The sequence below is a fragment of the Acyrthosiphon pisum genome, chromosome A3 (assembly GCF_005508785.2).
Source record: "Acyrthosiphon pisum isolate AL4f chromosome A3, pea_aphid_22Mar2018_4r6ur, whole genome shotgun sequence".
Lineage (NCBI taxonomy): Eukaryota > Metazoa > Arthropoda > Insecta > Hemiptera > Aphididae > Acyrthosiphon > Acyrthosiphon pisum.
The window spans coordinates 10,829,532-10,833,832 of NC_042496.1; the positions used below are offsets into that span (position 1 = coordinate 10,829,532).

The window sequence follows — 4,301 nt, forward strand, 5'->3', positions numbered from 1 at the left end:
TTACTTCTAAATTTGATAATAGGCCAATTCAATCTAATTTTTAAACTAACGGAGGTACACGTGTTTTGCTAAGTATAAAATTTGACATGTTACGCACTTGTGAGACGGAGACCACACATGCAGGTGTGTTGTCCTCTTAAGTGTAAGCAAATGCAAATAACAAAAAACAATTTTTGTGAAAGCTTTTTATCCAGAAAAAAAAATTATTATAATTACTTAAAAGTGATGAGAAGTCTGGAAATGTATATTTTTTAACACTTGATTCTAAATGAATAATTCGAAATCCAGCCTTGGTGAAAATGTCTTTTATTTCATCTGGTGAATACACATTTTGTGACATCTGCTTTATATCCTATATATAATGAGTTGTAAGTTTATTATAACAAATAATGAAAATATAAAATAATTATGATATTGTAAAATTGCATTTTTAAAGGTATCATTTTAATCATCATATACATTTAAAAAGTAATAACAAAACAAAAACAATTTGTATTAAATTGTTGTATTAATACTGTAAATAGTAACTAATTTTAATAGAATCAAGAGACTCTATCCTTATATAAATTTATAAAATGAAATGTATTTTTATTAATAGAAATAAAAACTACACGAAAAAAATAACATAAATATACTCACTTTAATATATATTTGCCATTCTGTATCCATACATTTATACAACTCAACTAATGGATTAATTAACATGAAATTAACCAGAATTTCTCCACCACTTTTCAACATTAAGTGCATATTCAGCAAGGAATCAACTTTATTATGAACCCAGTGAAAGCAGAAAAATGAAAATATTTTGTTAAATCTGTGCGAATAAAAAGAGCAGTCATGGGCATTTTCTATATCCAAAACTTTGAAATCCATCTTGGAGCATCCATAGGTTTTTTTTGCAAATTCTATCATCTCTATTGATTTATCAACTCCAACCTAAAATAAACAATTTATATAAATACATAGTACTTGTAAAAAATAATATTTTAACCAACTTAAACTAACCAACTGATTGATTTTATTCTTTAAAAAAGGATAAAGAATATCTGAAGTAACATCACCTGGTCCACATCCTAAGTCTAAAACTGTTTCATTAGATTTCCATACCATTTTTTCTATATATATATTTGAGATATCTCTGGCATCCCTCCGTTGCATACCATTATCTTTGATATACTGCTCTGGGCAATGCATTTCAACAAACTAAATATTTTCTCACAAAACATACTCTTTTATACTTGGTTGAGTGATGAGCACATTAGGGTTCAAGACCTAAAATACCTATAATACCTAACAGACCTTCTTAATCATGTAATTTCCATAACAAACACATTATTGTAAAGCAATATGATTAAATTTATACATAAAAATCTTCCACCCATTTATATTTATATAATCTGATTTAAATTTGTTATAGAAAGCCTTTTCATAAATTATGTGTTAGTTATCTGATCCAAGTAGATTCTTTAGTATGTAAATTACCTAGTATTGTTCAAAGTATTATTTGTAAACCAACCTACCTTAGTGAGTATTATGACATGTAGGTACCTAATTTTCTCAGCCCTATACATATTTTTATTTTAATGTTATGCTATAGAAATGTAAATATTAACATAATTATAAATGTACCCTCCTTAGCATATACAAACTACTTATTATTATCTATGAATATTATTTAATATATTTTTACATTTATTTAGTTGACTTAAACTACTATAAGAATTAATAGCTTTTATTAGGGTACTTCTGGGTTATCTGAGGTTACCCAAATATATCCAAAACTACCTGTTATAATAATCCATATTATCTTGACTATCAAGAAATTAATTAATCAAGAATAAAATTTAGTAAGGTACCACAATTTAAATAGATTTTTTGTGTGCTTTTAACCATGAATATTAAGAGCATCAAAATATAATACAAATATATACATTTTCATTTAAAAAATGCAGTAGTTGAAATAAGCCAGAGGAACCAATATATAAAATCTAACCTTATCAGTAGTGACGGATAGTTTTTGATATTTTCATTATTTATTCATTGATAACTAAGACTCACCGTTATATGTTGCAGTCTACAATAACAGACGAAATCCAAAGGTTTGCTCGCAAACACGAGACAAGACTAGTTACCATGTCAATCCATTGCCCATCCAATTATTAAATAACTCCAAGAACATCAACATACAACTTGACTTAGTTTAAGATTTTAGATTAAGACAAGAGCCACTTTATTGAAAGTGACTCCATCAATGAGTAAAGTATATATAATTTATATCTAGTATGTAAAACATATACGATTGTTATTTATAAATACTTTTGGGCCGTTTAAATAATAAAGCCCCAGGGAATTTATAAAAAAAAAAAGATAATATATTCTATTCTAAATAAGAAACACCATGGCAGCCACTGGAAAAACAGTATTTGTTAGGTAAAAGTGGGTGTTTTGTTTAGAATAGGGTATAATCATTAGTGATTTTTGTAATAATTAATTAAATATTTAATTAAAAATATTGGGTTTTCTACATTAAGTTGATCAATGTAGGTACTACTTATAATTTATTAAATCACCTCATCGGTAGTGACGAATTCTATTACATGTATTCATTACTTATTCATTGCTAACTTAAATTATAATCATTGGTGATTTAATAATATTTAATAAATTATTTTTTAAATATCTGTTTTTATTACATTAAGTTGAATAATAAAATACTTAAAATATATAAAAACACCTCATCGGTAGTGACGAATATTAATTCATATATTCATTGCATGTTCATTGGTAACTAAGATTATAATCATTAGTGATTTTAATAATATTTGATTGACATATTAAATATTTTAATAATACCATGTTTTCTACAGTAAGTTGTTGAATGTACTACTTGTTATTTATTAAATCACCTCATCGGTAGTGACGAATACTATTCAATTTATTCATTAATTATTCATTGCTAACTTAGATTATAATCATTAGCGATTTTAATAATATTTTTGAATTACTTTTTAAATAATATATGTTTTTATAACATTAAGGGCCGTTCTTACAATGTCGGGTTAAAGTTAATCGACACTTAATCGGCCAAATTTTGTAGTAATAAAATCTGTTATCAATCGGTTAGCGTTAACCAATATTTTACCGGACATTGTAAGAACACCCTAAGTTGAATAATGAAATACTTAAAATATATAAAATCACTTCATTGGTAGTGACGAATATTAATTCATATATTAATTACATGTTCATTGATAACTAAGATTATAATCATTAGTGATTTTGATAATATTTGATTGACCATATTAAATATTTTAATAATACCATGTTTTCTACAATAAGTTGTTGAATGTACTACTTATTATTTATTAAATCACCTCATCGGTAGTGACGAATACTATTCAATTTATTCATTAATTATTCATTACTAACTTAGATTATAATCATTAGCGATTTTAATAATATTTTTGAATTACTTTATAATAATATCTATTTTTATAACATTAAGTTGAATAATGAAATACTTAAAATACATATAATCACTTCATTGGTAGTGACGAATATTAATTCATATATTCATTACATGTTCATTGATAACTAAGATTATAATCATTAGTGATTTTAATAATATTTGATTGACATATTAAATATTTTAATAATACCATGTTTTCTACAATAAGTTGTTGAATGTACCTACTACTTATTATTTATTAAATCACCTCATCGGTAGTGACGAATACTATTCAATTTATTCATTAATTATTCATTGCTAACTTAGATTATAATCATTAGCGATTTTAATAATATTTTTGAATTACTTTTTAATAATATCTATTTTTATAACATTAAGTTGAATAATGAAATACTTAAAATATATATAAAATCACCTCATTGGTAGTGACGAATATTAATTCATATATTCATTAAATGTTCATTAATAACTAAGATTATAATCATTAGTGATTTTAATAATATTTAATTGACCATATTAATGTTGGATTTCATCAACAATTAATTAATTTAATAATAATAATGTTTATTCAAATAATTAAATAAAACAGGCCGAGTCTCAGTGGTACATTGTGGTTAAAATTACACTACGACTAATATATAGTAAAATAATGATATTATATAAATATCTAATAAGAATAAACAAAAACAACAACAGAATAATATTACCATACAGTTTAAGAATAAAAATTTATTAATCATGCTGGTATAGCTAAATAACTATTAGCTCTTGAGGGGATTCGATACCGTGATTTTCTGTTTTCGTCTAACACACGCGTGACATAGTATTT

The 4,301-nt window shown here is 24.5% G+C and overlaps 1 protein-coding gene across 2 annotated transcripts in view; it reads right to left on the reverse strand.

Moving 5' to 3' along the window:
* The window catches only part of LOC100569254 (juvenile hormone acid O-methyltransferase), a 9,417-nt gene that overhangs the window by 2,731 nt on the left and 2,385 nt on the right, over positions 1–4,301 (reverse strand). The window contains exons 1-3 of one of the 2 annotated variants that reach the window (XM_003244251.4): positions 1,009–2,669; positions 640–939; positions 217–352 (exon numbers count right to left, since the gene is read on the reverse strand). In XM_003244251.4, coding sequence (XP_003244299.1) covers positions 217–352; positions 640–939; positions 1,009–1,197 — 625 coding nt within the window. In that variant the 5' untranslated portion in view covers positions 1,198–2,669. Of the gene's footprint in view, positions 1–216; positions 353–639; positions 940–1,008; positions 2,670–4,301 lie in introns of those variants that run through there. The other variant, XM_016804125.2, reaches the window with a different exon arrangement.